The sequence below is a fragment of the Tamandua tetradactyla genome, chromosome X (assembly GCF_023851605.1).
Source record: "Tamandua tetradactyla isolate mTamTet1 chromosome X, mTamTet1.pri, whole genome shotgun sequence".
In the NCBI taxonomy this organism is placed as follows: Eukaryota; Metazoa; Chordata; class Mammalia; order Pilosa; family Myrmecophagidae; genus Tamandua; species Tamandua tetradactyla.
In genome coordinates this window covers 158,125,520-158,147,305 of record NC_135353.1, presented here as the reverse complement: position 1 = coordinate 158,147,305, position 21,786 = coordinate 158,125,520, and the positions used below count along the sequence as shown (strand labels likewise).

Sequence of the window (21,786 nt, the reverse complement as noted above, 5' to 3'; positions counted from 1 at the left end):
CACTATGAGAGAAAAGCTTGCAAAAACTAACTACATTGAAATTAAGAATTTCTGTTTATCAAAAGACACCTTAAAAGAGAGTGAAAAGACACACTACAAACAGGGAAGAACATTTATAACATATATAATGAACAAAAGATTTGGTACCAAAACTATATAAAAGAATGTATAGATGAGTACAAAAAGGACAAATAATCAAATGGAAAATTGGGCCAGAGACATGAGGAAGCATTTCATAGAAGTAGAAAAGCCACAAGGCTGTTAAAACTTCAAAGAAATGTTCAATCCTCTTGGTGATCAGGAAAGTGTAAATCAAGACCACAGCAAGATGCTAGAAATGAAAAACTCTGTTCATGCTAAGTGTTGGACAGGAGTGTATCCACATGATCTTATACACTGCTGTTGGTAGTATACATTTGACAGCCACTCTAGAAAACACTTTGTCACTGTCATGTAAAATTGAATGTTTAGAAATCCCATCACTTCTACTTCTAAGTTTGCACCCAGAAGACATTGTCACACATGTACACCAAGCAGCATGTAGAGAATATTCATGTCACTGCAAGTAATAACAACCAGGAAACAATCCAAATAAAACCCGTTGACAAAGAGAATGTGTAAATAAGGTGTAGTGGGGTATGGCCAGGTTTTTATTTTATTTTTTAGTGTGTGGTATGTTTTTTAAAGAGGAGTATTACACAAATCCTGCCAGCTAGATCCTGCCAAGACCTGCTTTTGTATTGCCTACAAGCTAAGAATGGTTTTCCATTTTAAAAGTGTTGTTTAAAATAGAAAGAATATGCAGCAAAGATCATATGCAGCCCACAAAGCCTAAAATATTTACTACTTTCTGGTCCTTTACAGTAAAAGCTTGCTAACCCTGGTCTACAACTACATGCAACAAAATACGGATGAATTTTAGCAATATAATCTCTAGTTGTACTGTCCAGAACAGTAACCAAAAGCCCTATGTGGCTATTTAAATTTAAATTAATCTAAATTAACGTAAATTAAAAATCTAGTTCCTGAGTTGTACTAGCCACAGTAAGATCAAAACAACTACAACTGGAAAGATTTTTTTTTAGGACTACACACAGATGAAATAAAATAATTCAAAGAGGAAAGCAATGAAATGATGAATGTAGAGTTCAGGATTGTGGATACTTTTGAGTTTTTGAGTCAAGGAATGCAGAGGCACATAGCTAGATTGAAGAAATTATCAATGTCTTAGTGTTGTGGGGTAAATGAACAAGGCTTTGCACAGACCAGTGATTACCTTATGAACCAAGGTCTGTAATTAATCCAGTTCTGTGCATCTGAGGTCCTAAATAAAAAATGAAATTACCCATATATCGCTGTTATATATATTACCGATATATCATCTGTTCTTAGAGGTTTTGTAAAATTCTTTGTCTTTTACATGTATACCAGTAGGTATTTTTATTTTGTTCAAACTGGAAACGTTTTTTACTTATATCATTTGGTTTTCTTTTCCCCTACATAAAATTATCTGTGAGCCTTTTTTTTTACACCAGCAATAATTCCTCGAAGCCCTGATTTCCAATAAACATAAGCATTTAAGTGCTAAGCAGAGGAGAGACATTTAAAGGTTGATACCTTTTCCAGAAGGTTGTGTGTGTTTGCGCACCCCCAGCACACAGCACACCTTCCAGTAGGCCATAGGCAGTGGAGCCTACTGAGAGAGAGCAGAGGCTTTGAGCTGGCACCTTGGCACTGCTCCCAGGTGCCCATACAACCACAGGCAACTTACTTCACCTTTCTCAAGTCTGTTTGTACATATTTCTGCTACTATCAATTATTTTAATTTCCTTTGCCCCTTTTCCCTTTGGCATGTTTTTTTGGCACGTAAAGAGAACATAATTTTGTTCCTTTGACTCAGAAGCCATGTTTCAAAATCTCAATCCTTCCCACCTACTCCTGTCCAAAATGGGGAAAAAAAGGGTAGAGGTAGACAGTCCCTTGAGTTGCCACATCCCATTCTCTCTCAGTTTCCCTCCTTGGGCAGATGTTTAAATGGTAGCAGGTCCCCGATGGGATTCTAAGCTGCCCTGTGAGGCACCTTCAGTAGCGACAGCACAAGATCCCTTCCCTGCTGGGAATGCTGGTTGTGTGTCCAAGACGAGCTTCACCTCATGGGATGCCTGTTGGACTCCAGCAAGTGGAGCAGCAAGTGGTTTATCTGCCTTTCTTCACTGCTGCCAGGGCTCCTGTACTGACAAAGCTGCCAACACTAGCTGTCTGAGAGAAAAAGGTGCCTGAGCCTCTGTACCAGGCCATAGTAGATTGTGAGGCTCTGACTTTCTCCCTGCTCTTCAAAGAAACAGCACCTACCATGCCTTCTGCCATAGTATAAGCTATAGTACCAAGCACCACAGAGTTTGGGAATCAGGAGATGGAAGCTTTCTGGAAAGGCAATACAAATTCTAAAATCCAAAATCACTCTCACAGTGAATGCCTCAACTTATATTTCCAGAAAGCTGGCTCTTCCCTGAATACCTGACTTTCTTTTGGGTCCTTTTTTGCTGTGTAACTTAGGGCTGGGAAGGTGAGCTTTGTGCCCTCTTGTTACCCTGCCCTTTTTTTTTTTCCTTTAAAAAAAAATTTTTTTTTGATGTATCTTCATGTACCATATAGTCCATCCAAAGTGTACAATCAGTGGCTCACAATATCATCACATAGTAGTATATTCATCACCATGATCATTTTTAGAACATTTGCATCACTCCAAAAAAAGAAAAAGAGTAAAATCCGTACCCTTTACCCCTCCTTCTCACTGACCACTAGTATTGCAATCGACCCAATTATTTTTAGCCCTTACCTCCCCCCCATTATTTATTTATTTAGTCCTTATTTTTTATACATCTGTCCATCACCTGGATAAAGGGAGCATCAAACACAAGGTTTTCACAATCACACAGTCACATTGTAAAAGCTATATAGTTATAAAATTGTTTTCAAGAATCAGAGCTATTGGAATACACTTCAGCAGTTTGAGAAACTTCCCTCTAGCCACTCCAATACCCCATAAACTAAAAAGGGATATCTATATAATACATAAGAATAACCTCTAGGATAACCTCTCAACACAGTTTGAAATCTCTCAGTCACTGAAACTTTATTTTGTCTTATTTCTCTCTTCCCTCTTTTGGTCAAGAAGGCTTTCCAATCCCATGATGTCAGCTCCCAGCTCATCCCTGGGAGTCATGTCCCACGTAGTGGAGAGGGCAGTGAGTTCACCTTCTGAATTGCCCTGCCTTCTTTTTGATAGCCCATGTTTCTTAAGGTCCAAGGTATGTCCAACTACCCTACGTTTTCTCCCTTCCTGTTGCTGTCATCTCCTAACTTTCCTGGTTACTCCTCATGCACTGAAGACTTTGGCACCTAATCTGCCATGGTCCCCTCTGCCCCACCTCTTGCTCTCAAGGTAGGTTGCTTCTTTACTATGGCCAACCTTTAGGAAACTCTGGTCTGGCCTCTTATTTCTTGACTGCCTGCTCACTCTACCATCTAAGCCACCCACTGCTCTGATCACCCCATGGACTTCAGGATTCCATGAAGTCCATTAGGGCACACTTCCCATTTGATCCAATAGTCCAGTGAACTTGCTCAAGGATTCCCACATTTTTTCCCTCCATGTGCTGCAGCCATCGGCTCATTGACTCCCTACTTTCTTCCCATCTGTATGACCCTTTGGTCTTTGTGTCTGTTCTTTCCCTTAGGTTGCATACATCATCATAATCATTCTCTTTGGAAATATCTTCTCTCCCCCTCTGATCATCTAGTCAAGCTGATGAAATACAATTAGGCCTTCCACATGGTGTGGTCACATGAAGATGTTTTTCTGGTTACCTCCTTCTCCACAGTTGACTATTACATACCCTTCCCATTAATTATAAACCTCCATCGCTCTCACTCTCAGCAGATGACCATTGCTTAAAGGAAACAGAAGCCATCAGACCCTCAGTGCCCCCCTATCAAATCTACCAATTAATTGCATTTGTACCATCTTCTGGGATGTGCTCCTTCTTTTTACATTTGTGGTTAGCTCAGTGCACCTGGTACCTAGTAAGGATCGGTATATCATCATCAGTTCAGTAGAAGTTGCTTCTGAGCTGCTATGCCAGTAATTTGTTACTACTAGTAACATTAAAAAGTACAATTAAAATAGGCAGACTTTGGATTTTCCCTATGATACTGTTGTACTCATATTCTTCTCTATTGGAGTGGGAAAGAAAAATGTGTTACATAGCTGGGGTGGAAAACAGATGATGTATGAAGAACCTATAACCTGTTTTGACTGGCCTGTTTCCAATGGCCATAGTTAGATACAAAAGCAAATTTCCTCAAAATTATTATGCAAAAACAAAACTATTTTTGCCTGCAGAGACTTCCATAAAGGTATTTTTCACAGCTGTAAGCATATTACCTGCAGGTGCCTGATATATTTTAATAAGCCACAAGATGTCACTCTTGCTCATGAAATTGTGACTCATCGGCATTTCGTTCTTCATAGAAGCCTTATTGAAATGTCAGGCTGCCATTTTATGTTAGTGTTGATTTAACTTTGAAATAGATGTAATTTGCTCCACGTCTGAAATTGCAGTGATTCCTCCTTCACTTAGAAGACTGCTGAATGCTGCTTATTGAATTCGGATTTGATGGACCATTTCAATAAAGTAGCCTTTGTGTATTCTTTTGGAAGAATAAAACTAGATGGTGTTGATTCCTAAAAGTAAAGATTTTTTTTTTGATAGACTTTATCTTTAGAGCAGTTGTAGGTTTTTAGAAAAATTATGCAGAAAGTAGAATTCCCATATCATCCCACCCTCTCTTTTCTCTGTTATGAACTATTTGCATTAGTGTGGTATATTTGTTGCAATTGATGAACCAATATTACTATAAATACATTATTAACAAAAGTCCATAGTTTAGGGTTTGCTCTTTGTGATGTAGTTCTGTGGGTTTTTTTTTTTTTGCCTTTTAATTTTTATTGTGGTGTTACATATACACAACATAATATTTCTCATTTAACTAAGTCAATTCAGTCGTGTTTATCACCATCCATTACCAAAACTTTTTGTGTCACCTTGAACAGATCAGTTTTTGTTTGTTTGTTTGTTTGTTTTGCATGGGCAGGTACTAGCAATCGAACCCAGATCTCTGGCATGGCAGGCAAGAATTCTGCCACTGAGCTACCATTGTACCACCCCAGTTTTTGTTTTTAATAAAATAAAGAGATAAAGATTGTTTTTTCTTCCCCGTCTTCATTTTTTTCTTGGCCAACTTTCCTATCACAACTGGAAAAGAAAGGAATAGAAAAGGTTGGCAGATTATCATGGTGTGAAATAAGTTAAATAAAATACTACACTGTAGTGTTTGAGTTTTTGAAAATGTATTCCATAGCTGTAACAACGGTAATTCTTCCATACATAATGCAAGGGTTCTTGCTGTAGTTGTTAAATGTAAAATGCTTGTTAATTTCAGTTGGAGGAGAGCAGGAATGTCCAGAAGCAAATGAAGATTCTGCAGAAGAAGCAAGCCCAGATTGTAAAAGAAAAAGTTCATTTGCAGAGTGAACACAGCAAGGCTATCTTGGCAAGAAGCAAATTAGAGTCTCTTTGCAGGGAACTTCAGCGTCACAATAAGACACTAAAGGTTAGTTGGCTCATTTTTCTGTGTGTGTGTGTGTGTGTGTGTGTGTGTGTGTGTGTGTTTTAGGAGGTATTTACTTGAATGGATTTTTAATGATCTCTTATCTATTTGAAAAAAATCCTAATCTCTACTTGCGTTAATGGGAATTAGCTGTAACTGTGATTGTTGGGTGATAAATCATGAGGATTTACATTTGTCTTGGTAGATCAGGTTCCTGAGAAGGTGACTCGGTGGGGTCCTTGGAAACGGAGATACTGCCTTACCTGTGCCGATGTCATGTATGCAGCCTACGCTGTGGGCCTCACGCTTGGTCACAGGGTTCTGAAGGAGGTGGATGTTTGTGTCCATAGCTCTCCTGCTCAGAGTAATGGCTTAGGGTGCTGGAAGGTGCCAGGTTTCTGCTGGCCACTGCCATAGTTGATTACCCTCTCTTCCTCAGATAAGGATCAAAAGCTTAGGTGAAATGGGAAACTAGGAGCAACATACTCCAGTCAGAGTGGGCTTAAGGAAAACAGGCTGCTGAGCTCTTCTGTGGATGTGAATTGGCTGGACTGCCGAATTCCTCCCTCTGCCCACCCCGGCTCTTCATTTGCTAAGTGCTTTAAGAATAGAACTTGGATCTTGGCTTATTATGAAGGAAGAGGGAGCAGGTATTAACAGGGGAAGAAGGAAAAAGAACAGAGGTACTCGTAAGAAGCTTGCCTCCTGAAAGAGGAGTGTGCCTGTCCTTTTGGTATTGCCAAGCCCGGGGGAAGGTGGCTTATGATTTTGATGGAGCTGGGTTTCTGATCAGATCCACTCAGCACAGCAAACCCTGGGCACCCTAGCACATAAGACCACTTAAGAAGTGGAGCCTTACCTAACATGAGGTTATGTTTTTTTCTCCTGTTTTTGAAGCCCAGGATTTAGATATTAATAGAAGTAGGTAGTATTTTTCCCATAGCAGATCAGCATTTTGATTGAGTGTGTAATTGTTTTGATATAAAGGTGTTTTGACACATGTATCCTAGCAAGAGGTGAAAATCAACTTTTTCTGGGTTTTTTTTTTTTTTTTTTTTGCATGGGCAGGCACCAGAAATCGAACCCGTGTCTCTGGCATGGCAGGCGAGAATTCTGCCACTGAGCCACCATTGCAATGCCTGAAAATCAACTTTTAAAAATAAGGACTCCTTTTGTCCCTTGCCCTTGAGGGGGTAGAAGGTGTGACCCCAAAAGGAAGCTTCAAGAGGGGATATACCTTTTTAGACTGACCTATGGTACCTTGCCTTACCAGTAGGAGAGTATCGGGGAAGAGGGCAACTGTGGAGAAGCCCCTTACCTTGATTTTAGTACAGAGAGTTTCTAGATGGTCAGGTAATACTTGTTTTCTAGCTGGACAGTTTGCATCTCTGAGTGTTCCATATACTTAGGACAAGCTGCTTACTTTTCAAAGAGAGCCTTCTGGTCATAAAGAAAGAGGAGAAGTTTTAGTGCAGAAGCAACACTTTGGGGTAGCAATAAATCAACCCACACAGCAGCAGCATCTTTCGTGAGTGTTTTCTCTATAGGTTGATTGTTAACAGAACTTATTTTGAATGATAAGGAAGAAAATATGCAGCAAGCACGAGAGGAAGAAGAGAGACGTAAAGAAGCAACTGCTCATTTCCAGATTACTTTAAATGAGATTCAGGCACAGCTGGAACAACACGACACACACAATGCCAAACTCCGACAGGAGAATATTGAATTGGGAGAGAAACTAAAGAAGCTCATTGAACAGTATGCACTGAGAGAAGAGGTAAAGACATTTTCTTTATTTAGACAGCTACTCATTATTAGCCAAAACTTTTCACCATATATTACTAATTTACAGTTATCATCATAGGACATTTTAGAACTTTTCTGTTTGCTTAGTGGAAAGCCCAGCAAGGAAAGGGTCAGGCACCCAATGAACAGAAGGACTAGTTGGGATCATCACCTGATGTCCCAACGCTTAGATTTAAATAAGTGAGGTAATCTCTAGGAGACGTGCTAAGTACTACCTGTCTTCCATGTGATACTGGAAAGTTGATATTTTGCAGACTCATAATAAACATTTGGCCCCAAAATACCCTGTTCACCAGACTTTTGCTAGAGTGTATGCTTCTATTGCATTACACCTATGATTCAGATTTTTTTTTCATAGGGATTTTATACTGTTTGGGAGAAAAGAAGAATCTGCTAAACTTCACACACAAATTCGTTGAAGTAAAAAGTTTACTGGAAGGACCTGTAGGTGCCAAACTTGATCATTGGCCATCAATAATTTTGTAATTATTTTATTTTGAATATTATAGAGTGTTCTTTTTTGGTCAGGATGTAATTTAATAATGACCAAATTATTTGCACTTAATGATAGACCATCTGTTGCACTCTCCTCAATACTTAGTTGAGTAACCTTATTATTGACTAGTACTTCTTCCCCTCACATAGAGTGTTGTAACTAGAGGCGTTAGTATTTCTCTGAAGAAGGAATGTTCTGATTACTTTACTGAATATAAATAACCACGAGACACTTTAGTTTGACATAATGACCTCTTACTGAATGTCTAATATGTGCCAGGCACTGAGCACCTTATGTAGTTCAGCCATAGCATTTACTTTTACAACAGCTCTGCAATGTATGTGTGATTATCCCCCATTGCAGATAGGGGAACTGAGACTCAACAAAGGGTAGAATCTGCCCAGGGCCACACACTGAGCCAAGATTTGCCCCACCCCCCACCCCCACCCCAGGCTATTCCTACCATTTTATCATGTTACCTCCAACTAAGAAATTTCATAAAATTTAACGGGGAGAAAAATAACCAGGAATTGTGTGTATGATGAATGGGTTTACTAGTTTGATCCTTTTCCTTATCCATCCTTTTCTTAATACAGTTTGAGCCTTATTTTTATGTAGGACTCGCGAAGCTTATGGCTACCGATGCTGTTGATGGGGGACACCCATCTCCAGCCGGGATGGGCACAGGGTTTTGTGCAAGCATATGCCAGAAAGAGCCAATGTTCTGGGCTTGTGGTTGTGTTAGCAGGAAGACCAGGGTCGGCAAGGCATTGAAACTTGGGTTATGTCCCCTCCGCATTGTGTACCTTTTTTTGTTGGGTGATGGAAGAAATTTTACTTTTCCCATAGCATATTGATAAAGTGTTCAAACATAAGGAACTGCAACAACAACTTGTGGATGCCAAACTTCAGCAAACGACACAGCTTATAAAAGAAGCTGATGAAAAACATCAAAGAGAGAGAGAGTTTGTAAGTTCTATTTCTTAAAAAAGAAATTATTGCCAAAATTGTAACCAAAGCCATTTAAAATGTTTATATCTTTCTACATTTCATGTGCCCTGGAGCATGCTGTTTTTTTTGTTTTGTTTTGTTTTGTTTGCTCTAGAAAGAGAAGGGGAGTGTGTGTGTTAGGAAACATTTGGCTTTCTATTTCTTATTAACTTTTTTATACCAAAACTATACTTGAGATGCTATACCAAGTTAGTAGAAAGACCTGCACACATTTGGTTATTTTTCTGTGCTTAGAGTATTTATTTCACTTCTTAAGTACTGGTCACCGGGTTCAAAATTGTGCCATTGATTTGGCACGGTGGGTTGTGACAGTTAGAAACAATTTTATTTAACTTTGAATTTACCAGGCATGGATCTCCTATATACTGTGACATTTTGTTTTTAAACAAATAACTTGAAACTAAGTAAATTGTTTTGCTTACTCTGCTATAATTTTTTGATAAAAAGGTTTTAAATATGATTTTATTGAGATATATTCACATATCCTATGATCATCCAAAATGTACAATCAGTAGTTCACAGTATCATCATATAGTTGTGCATTCATCACCATAATCAATTTTTGAACATTTTCATTACTTAAAAAAAATACATATAAGAATAAAAATGAAAATATAGAAGAACACCCAAAATGTCCCATGCCTCTTATCCCCTCTCCCCTCTATTATTTATTTACTTTTTGTCCTTATTTTTTTCCTCATCTGTCCATACACTGGTTAAAGGGAGTGTCACCCACAAGGTTTTCACAATCACATGGTCACACTGTAAAAGCTATATAGTTATACAGTCGTCTTCAAGAATCGAGGCTACTGAAACACAGTTTCAGGTATTTCCTTCTAGCTATTTGAATACACTAAAAACTAAAAAGGAAGATCTAGATAATGCATTATACTCTATGTAATGCTTTTTTGTTTCATTTCTTTTACCCCTTTTGGTTAAGAAGACTTTCTCAATCCCACAGTGCCAGGACCAGGCTCATGCCCAGGACTCATGTCCCACGTTGCCAGGGAGATTTCCACCACTAGGAGTCATGTCCCCTCTAGGAGGGAAGGCAGTGGGTTCACCTGCCGAGTTGTGTTAGAGAGAGAGGCCACATATGAGCAACAAAAGAGGTTCTCTGGGGTGATGCTAATGATAAGTAGGCTTAGCTTTTCCTGTGTAGGAATAAGTTTTATAAGGGCAAGCCTCAGGAGTGAGGGCTTGGCCTATTAAATTGGCAGTCCCCAGTGCTTGTGAGAGTATCTGGAATTCCCTAGATAGGGAAGTTTAATATTTCCACATTTTTCTCCAGTCCCTCAAGGGGGCTTTGCAAATACTTTTTTATTCTCTGCCCAAATCACTCTGGGATGTATCAGGTCATCACACTAACCTGTACAAACCAATAAGATTTCACTCCCTATACAAGGTTCCATGTAATTTTGGTGTTTGAATGAACTGACCATACCAGTTAATAGTGTTCTACAGACAATATAAATTTTGCACCAAATAAACATCTCTTCCTTTGGTCTCACATAGGCCTTGAAGTTTTAAAACACAGTCAGTATCACTCTTTACCCTTTACTCAGATTTACCTTAGTCCTCACCAGATCTGCTTTATTCATATCTGTAGTTGCAGTCTTATCTCTCTTTCAGCATTTTTAGCAGTTGCTGTTTGAGGTAATGCTGACTTTCAGAGCTGCAGAACGCCAGCTCTGAGTCTCAGGTGTCACACAGCTACCCAGAGGTCCAGGGACCAACCAGGTTATACAGAAAGAGCTCAATATCTCAGAATGTAGAAATAACTGTTACAGCTCAGGAATAGATGTGACTGCTGTAAGAGCTTATAATCTAGGAACCTTTACAATAAGCCTTTCCCTCATAACCTATACTCTTAGGTTAGTCCATAGTGAGGCGTTATAATGCCTGTCTTTTAGTTTCTGGCTTTTATCACTCAACATATTGTCCTCAAGGTCCATTCACCTAGTTGCTCATTCCTTCTTGCAGCTTCTCAGTATTCCATTTTATGTATAGACCACAGTTCATCCTTCTGTTCATCAGTAAATGTACCCTTAGGCCACCTCCATCCATTGCAAATTTTGGATACTGCTGCCATAAGCAACAGCGCGCAAATATCCATTCATTTCCCTGCTTTCAGTTCTTCTAAGCATATACCTAATAACGGGGTTGCTGGGTCATATAGCAATCCTGTATTTAGCCTCCTGTGGAACCACCACACTGCTCTCCAGATAGGCTGCTCCTTTCTACTTCTCTACAACAGTGAATAGGGAATAGTACATCCCTTTTTCACATTTTCTCTAGCACTTGTATCTTTCTGTTTATTTTTTAAAGTTTTATTCACACACCATATAATCTACAATCAGTGGTTCCCGGTGTAATTACTTAGTTATGCAATTCACAACCACAATCTATAGGAGGACATTTCCATTTCTTCCACAAAGAAAGAAGAAGAAAAAGAAAAATGAATAAAAAAATAAAATAAGAAGGAGAAACACCAACACCGAGAATCCCATGCCCTCTCTCGTATCCCTCTCTTACTGACGTTTAGCTTTGGTATATTGCCTTTGCCACAGTTACTGAAGCCTATTACAGTGTTACTGTTAACTGTAGTAAATTTTCTGATAAAATATTAACAGAATTCTCTGTACCCTAATCACTCAGCATTCTTCCCAGAGCATAGACTCAGATTATATTGCCTGTCAAAAATTGAACACAGTGAAATCTCACTGGGTATGTATATATTATCACATATGTGAATTCAGTTATATGTGCTTAACCAAAAATACAGTAAAAGTGAGAAATAATTATGATAATGTGGACTATTGCATCCACCATTTCGCTGAAGTATCCTAGGCCCCAAAGTGAGCATGGTAGGGAAGCTCAGTTTCTACGTGCCCCGCAAGACTTGAACAGCTCATGCTGAGTGTGGGGCTTGGGTTTAGAGAGAGGCTTATTAAATGTATGTACTTTCCAGTTGGTTTAGGGATGTATCAGGGCTTATTTTGGACTGTGTGTGATGTTTTACTTCATCAGCTGAATTTTACATCTACCTTCTGTGCAACTTCACTATGTAATTGTCTGCAAAACTCAGGTACATTAATTAAAGCTCCCCCACTGCCTCACCCCACTTTTTAAAAATTGATCAGAAATAATAGGGTCTCTGCTTTCGTTGCTTTATTCCATACATCCCTCCAGCCTGCTTCATCTTGCCTCTCACAAAGAAGAGGGGCTTTCCAAACCACCCGCTTAATGTTGACATTCTTAGCCATGTTTCATGCTAATAAAACTGGATATCTAAGTATTTTCACTTACAATAATTAAACCCTGAAATTTGGAAGCCTTTTTGGGCCTCCAGAGTACTTTTTTCTCCTTAAGCAGTAAAAGTTATTCCTACATTTCTTAGTGTTAACAAGTGCAACAGATTGAAAATATATGTAATGTTTCATCCCTAGACCTGTGATTCTTGGTAAAATAATGAGTGGAAGGAGTAATCCTAAGAATATGCTCACTGACATTTTAGTGATCTCTATAATTACTATTAGTATTTTGCCAGAATGTTTCTGTTTTCTAGTTATTAAAAGAAGCAACAGAATCGAGGCACAAATACGAACAAATGAAACAGCAGGAAGTACAACTGAAACAACAGGTAACTTGACAACAAAGGATGGTAAAATTTATGAAGAACTATATGGTATGTTTGCTATATATCCGGGAAACTCATCAGAGCTGAGGGCTAGATCACATGGCCCTCTTGGAAATTTCCTCATTTCGGGTGATCAGCCCATCCTGGTTTGCCCAGGACTTTCCCAGTTTTGGCACTGAATACCCCGGGTCCCAAGGTCCCCGCAGTCTCAGGCAAACTGGGATGGGTGGCCACTGTGTCTTCAGTCTCCCCTGCCATTATCCCAGTTATCTCCTTTTCTCAGTCCCTTGCCACATATGCTGCTTTTCAGCTGATTTCCAACTGAAGAGAAACTGATAGAGCCTCAGATTTTCCTGCTTTTGTACTGAATTGAACCTTACAAAATTACTGATCTCTTTGATCTCTTTGATCTACAGAATTGACCATTTTATTTAGTTTAACTTAATATCTTTAGAATTTTGTGCTATGAGCACATAACCTATTTTTTAAAACTGCTGAAGACCATTCAGGCCCACTCCCAGGTGGAGTTGTGTTATTTTCTTCTAAATTAGGGTCCTTCCTGCTTTTCAAACTAGACCCCGTAGGTCTGTCCTGTTCTAGTCCTTGTGGGTGCCTCATGTCGAATAAGGGTCACCCATACTATCTTCTCACTCAGAGAAAAGGCACAGGGAAATTGCGCTTCCCATTTCTAAAGTTTGCTACTATCCACCTGGCCTTGTTTCTTAAAGATATAAGGTCTTGGGGATGCTAGGGTAATTCAGTGGTACAATTTCCCCCTGCCATGCAGGAGACCCGGGCTCAATTCCCAGCCCATGCACTTCCCAAAACACAAACAAGCAAAGAAACAAACGAAAAACCAAACAAAAACAAAAACAAAATACAACAAATGGTGCTGCAGTAAGGGGATACTCACGTGGAAAAAGAATGAAATGTGACCCCCATACAGCATACAAAACAAAACAAAAAAGATATACGGTCTCTCCATTGGTTCTCACATGCACTGATATTTTGAGATTGGTGTATGCCTTTATGAGTACCCCATGGAGTGCTGCTTATCACTGGGAACATTTTATAATATGGTGATAATTAATTTTGTATTAAGCTAACCTGACTTACAGAGGATTCAGCTATTAGAAATCTTTTGAAGGTTACACCATAAGTCATATGACCCTGCTAGAATGCTTCTAGAAAATTTAAAGCCACCCCCCCCGCCCTTTTTTTTTTGCATGGGCAGGCCCTGGGAAACGAACCCGGTTCTCTGGCATGGCAGGCGAGAACTCTGCCTTGCTAAGCCACCATGGCCTACCCAAAGCCCTTTCTTATACTGTAAAATTATCTGTCCATATAAATGGAGAAGCAAGCCATTGTGGAGAAGGTGAAAAAAAGTCTTTATGTGGTTTGGGAAGATGTTCTTTAATATGAGAGTCTTAGATAGAAGGCACAGGGTGGTGGTTGGGGCAGGCGGGGGAAAGGGTAGGGTTGGCTTTTACCAACCTTGCAGATTCTCAGTTCTGTTATGTTGGTTTCAGTGCAGCTTTTGTCTGTTATCTGCGCTGTGGAGTTTTGTTGCCTTTGCTGTCATGTCTTGCTTTCCCCAGTACTGAATGTGGCTGTCCTTCCCAAGAGTCTGTTTCATTCTCTGCTCTTCCCATGTCATTTTTCATCATTTGTTGATTTCCATAGTTTGCTGGTAGGGCTTAACCTGTACTGTTTTGTAACCCAGTCACACAGGTCCAGGTGAAATGGTAGTTGGGACTTACTAACAACCTAATGTGGGCCAGCATTGAACTCTTTGATGGGACAGTCTCTTCCAGAAAAACATTCCATGCTGCAGTGTCTAACTTATAGTCTCCTGGAGTGAACAGAGCCACACTCCTTGTTATACTGCCGTGAGATCCACCATCCTTCTAGGTCCCAGGCCAGTAGCCTCAGTGGCCTTGTCACTGTGTACCTCCTACAGTCTGTAGGAAATCCTAAGCTTTCTCCTCCAACTCGCCCCTTGTTTCTACTCCTGCTGGAATTATCATAGCCCAGGCCCTCACCTTTCGGCATGCTGGTGCTGGCTGTCTGGCACTCGTCTCTTCTAGCCTGACATCACTGGTGACATCACTTTCAGCCATTTCCCTCCTTGCCCATACTGCAGAACTTGCTCTCAGTGCTTTTCCCATCTGACAACTGGGGGTAGGCTGGGCACCACCATTTACCGTCCAGTCTGTTTGGGCAGGTCTGTCTTAATGTTCCTGGTATAGCAGTGTTGAAAATTGAAAGGCATCATTTATGCTGTTCCTTGGCCTCTGATGATCTTTTACTCTTCTATGCTCTTCTTACATTTATGGTGTGATCTTGGGCAAAACATTTCTCTGGGCCTCTGTTTACTCATCCCGAAGATAACGTACTCACATTAGATGATCTGTAAAAGTTTCTCTCCTGGAAACTTCTGATCCAACGCATCCTGAGGCGTAGCCCAGTCACTTGACACTTGCCTAACTAGTCTGACTCCCCGTGTGTCCCCCCTCTGCCCCCCCCACCCCTGCCGACTTCTTTGAACTCCTGTTTCTAAGGAAGAGAAAAGGGTGACTCGGCATTCAAATTCTGTGTAGCTTGTTGGTTAGCGTTATTTTCCCAGCTTGAAAATAAAAATTCCTTGAGGGTAGGGGTTAAAAGAAAAACAGTGTTTCTACCACTTTTAACTTTTTTTTCCCTCTTAACTATACTCCCACTGAATTCTTTCTTCTCCAACCAAACCAGTTCTTTGGCTTCTATTTCATTTTCTTGCCTACATTAAGGAAAGAGATATCCTTGAAACTAAGCTAAGAATTGTACAGGGTTGGTATTCTAAAAGAATAATCTTTTTCCAAGGACCCTTTTTCAAATGTAAGTAGAGGGGGTAGTTCATAGCGCACTGTGGGTGTATGAAATATATAGCTATGCTACGCTCTTTCACTTTTGTGACAGGTTAGGACAAAAAAACATTCTTATGTTTAATGCATTTTAGGGGGTGGTAAGAATTTCAGCCATCTCTGGTGTTCAAGGATTGTGTGTGCATTTGTTCTTATTTCCATCACTTCTAAAAGATCATTAATGTTTAACCATATTGTGTTCTTTTGAAAGTCTGAGATTTTTAAATCGCTTACCTGGAACTCAGAATATTTAATACTTTTTTTTGTAGCTTTCTCTCTATATGGATAAGTTTGAAGAATTCCAGACTACAATGGCAAAAAGCAATGAACTTTTTACAACCTTCAGGCAGGAAATGGAAAAGGTATTTGTATATTTTTAGTAAAATATTACATAAAAGGGAATTTATGTAAGAAGTTATTTTAAGCATGATTACTACTTGGATGAGTTTCTGTTATCATGATACTCTCTTAATTCCATCTTTCTGACCCCCCATTGACACGCTCAGTCATTTTGCCCTCAGTGTGCCCCATGTGGCTAGTGGTTGTTAGGCTCTTAAAAAGTCTTAAAAATGAGCTCCTCTATGAAATAAAATTTGTTGTTAGAACTATAAGTCTTTTCTTTTTTATTTGCTGTTTTGTGTTTTTTGTTTTAATCACTTCAGGTGATTACTCCCCAGTTCTTTCAGAGTCCAGTCCTTGGAGACGCAATTATTTAGTCATCCAAGCCCAGAAGAGTAATCACATATTTTAGTTGAGATATGCACACAAATACCCCTCAGTTTTTAATTTAATTTTGCATCTCCCCCTTAAAATGATTTTTTCAATGGTGGCAGATCGGGGATCAGTACAGTAGCCACTAGTACTTTGTAAGCATTCAATAGAGGTTAGTCTTTATTATTATTATTAGATCTTCTGTAGCAATGGAGAATATGGGTGCTTTAATCAAATATCCTGGGTTAATGTCCCACTTGTATCATTTAATGTGTGACAATGGACGAGTTACAACTCTTCATAAAAAAGAGTATTTCTAAGGGTGCTTGGCACATGTTGCATGCTCAGATTACTACCTACAGGTATTTTCTGATCCAGTAATCTGGAGAATTCAGTGAGTAGCAGATAGACTCTGCCAGTACTTTCAGTTGGGGCTCTGATCTAGGGGATAATGTTTGGGACAGTGACAGTGTTCACTGGACTTGAGCACATGCTCACCTGCTCAGGCGGAACCAAATTTAAGACAAGAACTCCCAAATTAGCTATCCTTCCACAGACTTCCCCACCAGAACACATTTCTCTGCCAGTGACTACAGGGATCGCCACAGGTCACCGCCCCACAAAGATCTTCCCTGAGTACTTCCCATGGCCTTTGTCCCACTTTGCCTTAAATTACAGTTTCGAGTATAACTGCCCCATTGGCTCCTCCTCTTCCATTATCAGCATTTGACTCAGGGCCTCTACCTGGAACCGAGTGTGTGCTGTATTCCTGTGTAAAGGAACAGTGAAAACGGTTGATTGAAGAGCATAGAGAAATATTACTCTGAATTTCTGAAAATTGGATTCTTGTTGCAGAGATATAGTAACACTCCCCTTATTTCTGGATCCATTTTCTCTTTCACACAATCTAAAGGAAAATGGTCCTGTGAATTGTGAGGTCGACCATGTCTAAGGATTAAATACTTGATCTTTCTCCTGGTCATTGGAGTCTTACCTAAATTATGCTGCTCTAGTTCTGAAGCTGATATTGTCACAGAGGTGGTGGTAGAGAACTTGTCCTTAATCTTTTGGTGGCAGGAGTCCCTATTCCTCCAAAAATTTGATGAATTAATGTAATAGACCATCTCTCAAAATAAGATTTAGTGAGTATGACTGCTAAATCGCTATATTAATATTCCTTCCAGCCTCCAATGTTTTGGAGCAGCTAGAAGGAAAAATCTGAAATAGCAGAATGGTAACCCATAAGAAACTCTGAAATCCATTCTGTAACTACTTGTTGAAGTGTACTTCTAAAATTGCTGCTTTCTGTCCTTCTTTTCTTTGTATATATGTTATATTTCACAATAAAAAACATTTGTAAATCAGAAAAAAAAAATAGACCATCCTCCAGAAAACTCAGGAACACGGAAGTTCTTTCTCCTGCCACCTACCCGCCCTGGGGAGACGGAGATCTCGTCTCACTCCCCTAAGCCCTCCAGCCTGACTTGAGAGTCTGGAGTGTGGTGGCCAACAGCACCAGGAGGCTGCTTCCTCTGAAATAGAGGTGATCTGATTTGCTTGTCTCACGATAGGAGACCTTCCCTTTGTTTTCTGCTGTTCACCACCCTACAAGCTTCTGTGATAAGCTCAACTTCCAGCGCGCAGACCCAGCTACTTTGATGCACACATATCTGTCCACAGGGCAGGAGAGTGTGTGTGGGGGTAACTTGTGAACATTCCGTGTGATGGCACAGGGATAGAAATGAGAAATGGAGCTCAGAATTTAAATTTGCAATTGTGTCGATTTACAGATGACAAAGAAAATTAAAAAACTGGAAAAAGAAACGACAGTCTGGCGTACCAAATGGGAAAACAATAATAAGGCACTTCTGCAAATGGCTGAAGAGGTGAGTTGGTTTTCGACCACTAAGGTGTATTCTTACCTATCAGGGCAGGGGGCATGTGCTTTAATGCCACTGCAAGTGGTGAGGACTGGCCAGAGCTGCCTGGGGCTGGGGGTGCGAAGTAGAATTTGTGAGGACTCTGCTATTCACGGACCTATACGAGGTCTTTTCTGGCAGCAAGGTAGGTTGGAGGTGTAGGGTCCTGGCTGAAGTTTTTAACCATCTCACTACCCAATGCATTAGTCCAGGATTGTGTTGGGGACAGCTGCAAAGTACCTGGAGCTAGCTTGTGTTGAAACATGGCTTGAGCTCTCCCAGGTTTCTGCTTCAGCAGGTCTGGGGTGGGTTCTGCACGCCTGCCAGGCTCGCCACCCCTGCCAGCCGCCGCTGGTCCCTGGACTGCACCTGGAGCCGCGCTGCTGCCACTGCCCTGCACAGGCGGCCCGGCACACAGCTTGGCCAGAGGGCTCCTGTGGCTTAGTTTTTTCAAAAAGGCAGCAAAGTACTTTTGCTGGTCTTAGAATTTCACACCTTCAAGAAACTTGATAGGGCTAGTAAAGAACATTTCACAAGAGGAAATGTCAGGGCACATGTAGCAAGAACCTCATTCTCTAAAAATTGGTAGAACAGAAATCTACATGGAGGTAAAATGAGTTCTGTTTTTAATTAGGCCCTTCAATTTTATATCTACTGTTCTTTGTGACTGATAATTTTCTCAATATTTCATCAATACAAAGAGTTCAGTAGATGTTGATTTTTTTAAAAAGTTATCACTGTAACATAATGCAATTTCCCATTTTAGCCACTTATATATAAGCACAGTTCAGTGAGGAATTATTTTTCAGAAACATGACAGAATGTAATTTTGTTGTCTGAGAATGAGAACAGTATTACTTTAAATATCAATTGGGATATTTAGATATGTGTGCAGTGAAGGTAGCTAGAAAGCTAGAAAGTTTTTAAAAATTGAGCATGTCCAAAAGGTGATAAAGCCAGCAGTTTTCAGTATAGCTCAGGCTACTTAGTTTTGTGTACAATAACCTAATTTGTATTTAATGAGGTTAAATTCTCCCCTCAACCTTACAGAAAACTGTCCGTGATAAAGAATACAAGGCCTTTCAGATAAAACTGGAACGGTTAGAGAAGCTGTGCCGAGCTCTTCAAACTGAAAGAAATGAGCTCAATGAGAAGGTGGAAGTCCTTAAAGAGCAGGTGTCTAGAAAAGCTGCAGATGTGGATTTAGCAAGGCCTGTGCTCCAGTCCTGCACTGCCCTGGGTTCTCACAAGGAGCTGGACACTTTCTCTAAAAGAGCCCCAGGAGCCCCTCTTGAAGCTGAGCCCAAGGCAGCCAGAGAAAAAACTGCCGCTCAAAAGACCCTGTCCATGGGCTTTGTCCCAGGCATTGATTCAGTTGACTAAGATGAAGTGTGATCACTGTATTGAGAGATATATTTTGTGTATAACTTTCTCTGTTAGTAGTAAACTATTGGTTTTGTGGTGAAAATTTTCTTACTTTTTCTACCATATCTGTATTTTCTTAGAACTACTGGACTTACGTGGTACAGGAGGCTGCTTAGAGTTTTGATTAGTTTTAATTCCTACCTTTTCCCCAGCTGTGTTGCACATCTGCCTCACTGTCCCCCTTCATTGGAATGCATGTGTTCATTGCCTTGTTCTTTCTCTTCCCTGCTTCTTGCACATAATCGTCACAATTTAAATTTCAGTCAAGACAGGGCCTACCATTATGAGGGAACTTTGTGCTGATTATGGTTCCTTGATGTAAAAACATTAAACTTCGTGACCCTCCCATTAATATAATTCAATAAAAGGAAATATACAAGATGATTAGTTTTGTCTAATAGCCCATTTAAATGCCAAGTAAAAATAAAACTCTAGTGTTGGATCAGAAGTCAGCATAGCATATCTGATTCAAATTAGCTTTTTGGTAATATTTACTTGATAAAAATCGAGATGACCACAAACCTCAAGTTCTACAAAGTTGTGCCAGAATATGTATATTAAGATGTCACTTGTAAACAAAAGAGTACATACAGACAAATCATTGGACAAACATGTTTAATGTTTATGTGACTAAAAAGTCATACTGCTTTGCTTTCAGGCTAGAACAGATGTGTGGAATTTGTACCACCCAAATGTCTATTGTAGAATATGTTGGTTTTTATTTGGTTTCGATTTGGGTGTATACTTATTCTTCACCTCCCACAGAAAGGCATTATTCTTCAAAAATTGCTTTGGGCATTTCCTATCACTTCCAGTCCCTTGTCAGTTTAAGTCAGTGGGGGTAAATTTTATGTAACTTTCAACAGGCAAAGGTCCCTCTGCTGGTTGGTGTCCAACTGTTCCAAGAGTCCCACCAGCAAAGTATCCCAGGCTCTTTAAAGTGAATTTTAATTTTGGATCATCCTAACTGAAACTGCTTTCATTTCTAAAACAAAGACTGGAACCAGCAGTTTTTCTCTTTTGGGAAAACATGGTGTAGGGTGGTGTTCAGTAGTCACAATCTATTACTTGGGCTTTCACTCTTTCTCATCCCTTTCTTACTGACTTACTGTTTTAAAGGACAAAAAAACAAAACAAAACAAAAACAGTATTATCAAGGTCTCTGCATTTGGGAGTGGGGGAAGTTTCAAAAGTAAGTCCATAATTTTTACATTACCTTCTTAACTTTCCTTTGATCGGAACATGGCTAAATTATGCAAATGACTAGTCAGGCTGCACTAGTGGTAACAACTTTGACTTTGCCCCTAGTGAAATTCACATTGAAAGACTGAAGTAAAACGCTTCAACCAAACCTGTTAGCATATTCCACTGAAGACTTAAATTGCTTAGTAGGCTGAAGAAGCCCAAGATTTCCGCCCAGTTTTAACAAGGGTTTGGTCCTTGTTAAAATCTTATTTGTAAGGTCCTGTCACGTTTGTGGTCTAAACTAGGTTGAAAGAATTGAAAACTGGTCATGCATTGATGGGGAACATCATCTGGAGTAGAGGATGAGAGGGAAGCTTCTACAGTGAGGCATGCCCATCAAGGACCAGAGAGCTGGGAAAGGAAATCCACAGCATAGGTTACCTGATTATTCTCTCCAAATGAGGTGAAAACAAAAACCCCTCCCACAGCCTTTCATAACCAACCCCCCACCCCGCCTCAGCTACTAAATGAAATATTAGATTAACTTCCCTCAGAGGAAATGAGGGTATATATCAGAAATAGAGTATCTTAAAACTAGTACTAATGATCACATTTCACAAGAACTTTGCTGGATGTACAGCTCTTAACATTTTATTCAGCCAGTTGTGAAGCCCACATTTCTTTGTGGTACTTGTTCTATATGGAAGATTGTAAATCTTAAACCTGTTCCATATTCTCAAGGGCTTTATAAAGCAATGTGATTAACAGTACTTGGCCTGCTGCTTACAGCTTACTATGTATATTTAGCTAGATGCTACCATGGTGTTTAAGGATATGGACTCTGTTTGGGATGTATTTGGTTTCTTTCAGAATCTCCTTACCATTACCCTGTGAAGAATAAAAACAAATGGGACCCTCTGGGGCCACACAATCACCTCACCAGCCAGTGTTGTGGCTTTGTAGTACGCCGGTTATCTACCGTATTCTAGAACACTGTAATGCTCTTACGCTGACCCAGAA

General features: G+C 39.9%; 1 protein-coding gene across 1 annotated transcript in view; it reads left to right on the top strand.

The window, feature by feature from the left end:
* TXLNG (taxilin gamma) overlaps window positions 1-19,624 on the top strand; it is a 76,171-nt gene extending 56,547 nt beyond the window's left edge. The window contains exons 4-10 of the mRNA XM_077146390.1: window positions 5,506-5,676; window positions 7,256-7,450; window positions 8,825-8,944; window positions 12,555-12,629; window positions 15,796-15,888; window positions 18,028-18,123; window positions 19,207-19,624. Coding sequence (XP_077002505.1) covers window positions 5,506-5,676; window positions 7,256-7,450; window positions 8,825-8,944; window positions 12,555-12,629; window positions 15,796-15,888; window positions 18,028-18,123; window positions 19,207-19,539 — 1,083 coding nt within the window. The 3' untranslated portion in view covers window positions 19,540-19,624. The remainder of the gene's footprint in view (window positions 1-5,505; window positions 5,677-7,255; window positions 7,451-8,824; window positions 8,945-12,554; window positions 12,630-15,795; window positions 15,889-18,027; window positions 18,124-19,206) is intronic.
* The last annotated feature ends 2,162 nt before the right edge of the window (window positions 19,625-21,786 follow it).